General features: G+C 29.4%; 1 protein-coding gene across 1 annotated transcript; it reads left to right on the top strand.

The window, feature by feature from the left end:
• Window positions 1–474: 474 nt before the first annotated feature.
• LOC113552556 lies at window positions 475–958 on the top strand. Its single transcript, XM_026955413.1, has 2 exons — window positions 475–539; window positions 661–958. Exons 1-2 carry the CDS (start codon window positions 475–477, stop codon window positions 956–958), a joined length of 363 nt encoding a protein of 120 aa, XP_026811214.1.
• Window positions 959–1,674: the final 716 nt, after the last annotated feature.

Here is a 1,674-nt window from a genome sequence, read left to right as displayed (position 1 = left end):
CCGCGTAGAGCACAAAATGTCGTGTTTAAGATTTTTTTTTTTAATTCGTGATTTAAAAAAGTCAAAATTGAAACGTAGTTTTCTCTCGTCAAGCCAGACGATGATAAAGTGAGGAGAGGAATCACCACATTACAAAATCACCGCCCATTGAAATAAAATGAATGCCCACATATCAAATTATTGCCATAACGCACTCAATATAATGAATGATATGTACGATATTCAGACTTGAACATTTAAAAGAAAACGGTCACCGCAGGTTATAATATTTATACAATATGAAGCATTCCATAAGTATAAAATATACTGCATAACCCAATCCACGTACGTGCTTGTCGTGTTATAAAACTATAATACTATATTCGTGCAAGGTGCAATAGCACTATTACATAATATACCTACTAAACAGCATATTATTTTTTTGTACGTCGTGTATCGACAATTTACTGAACTTTAAAACTTTAACAGCAGTACATGTTATTGGAAAAAATAAAGTGTCTACACGAATATACGACAAATTATACCACTCAAAATATATAAGTAAACTTAAAAAAAATTTATTATTTTATATTCAAAAATATATTAAATTAAAAAATTTTATTTTTTGGTCGTCTTACGGCGATATTTGAGGTCTTAAAATAATAAACAAATTATACAATTCCGCTGGACAAATCCAAAGCTGAACGGGAAAAAGGAGACTGTTCTTAACAGACTTCGCATTGGTCACACCAGAATCACACATGGTTTCCTGATGGCCAGAAAGGAACCCCCCATTTGCCAAACTCGTGGAACTGCTTTAATTGTCAAACACTTAATAGCCGACTGTTTAAAATTCAACCAAGAGCGTGTTATGAATGGGATATCCTACAACCTTGACACCGCACTCGGACCCGATCATGAAAAAAACCTAGAGATAATTAATTTTACAAAACAAGCTAAACTGTTCAACCTTTCATAAAAAAAAAAAAAAATCATAAATATCCTAATTAATTATGTATCATAACCTGTATATAACTAATGGCCTTTGTTGTCGATGTTTTTAAAATCAATAAAAAAAAAAAAAAAATTATACAATTAACTTGTTCGACTTACACAACTAAACTAGTATTCAATACTATGTTTATTCACACTTAATATTTTGTAATATGATGTACAAGGTATCAATCCGCACTGTGAAGAATAAAATGTAAAAGTTAGGTTAAAATTATAATGGGTTTGTATACACAACACGAACCGGTAGATTCGGTACCTATTGGACATCTAGGTACTGAAAATCTCTAATCTACTGCAACCATTTAATATAAAAACACGATATCAATAATATAATGGTTTATTGGTTTGTACTGTATACGATCATGATACCATTTTACATACATTTTCAACACTAAAATTCATATACATATTTATATATGTATGTTTATTGTCTATTTCAAAAAGTGACGATCGTTTGTCCTATTGTCAATATTGTCATATGCAGAAATTGTTAATCAGTCAATGTACAATACATTTTATACATAATAATATACAAATACGTATATATATATATATATAGGTATGTACGCGTTTGATTTTAAGTACGAACAAAATTCTTTAACATCAAATATAGAGCTTTTCATTAACCCTTGATATTATAGTACTTAGGTATATTATATACTTCAAAGTGATATTTACTCA

The sequence above is a fragment of the Rhopalosiphum maidis genome, chromosome 2 (genome assembly GCF_003676215.2).
Source record: "Rhopalosiphum maidis isolate BTI-1 chromosome 2, ASM367621v3, whole genome shotgun sequence".
In the NCBI taxonomy this organism is placed as follows: domain Eukaryota; kingdom Metazoa; phylum Arthropoda; class Insecta; order Hemiptera; family Aphididae; genus Rhopalosiphum; species Rhopalosiphum maidis.
This window is presented reverse-complemented; position numbering and strand designations above follow the sequence as displayed.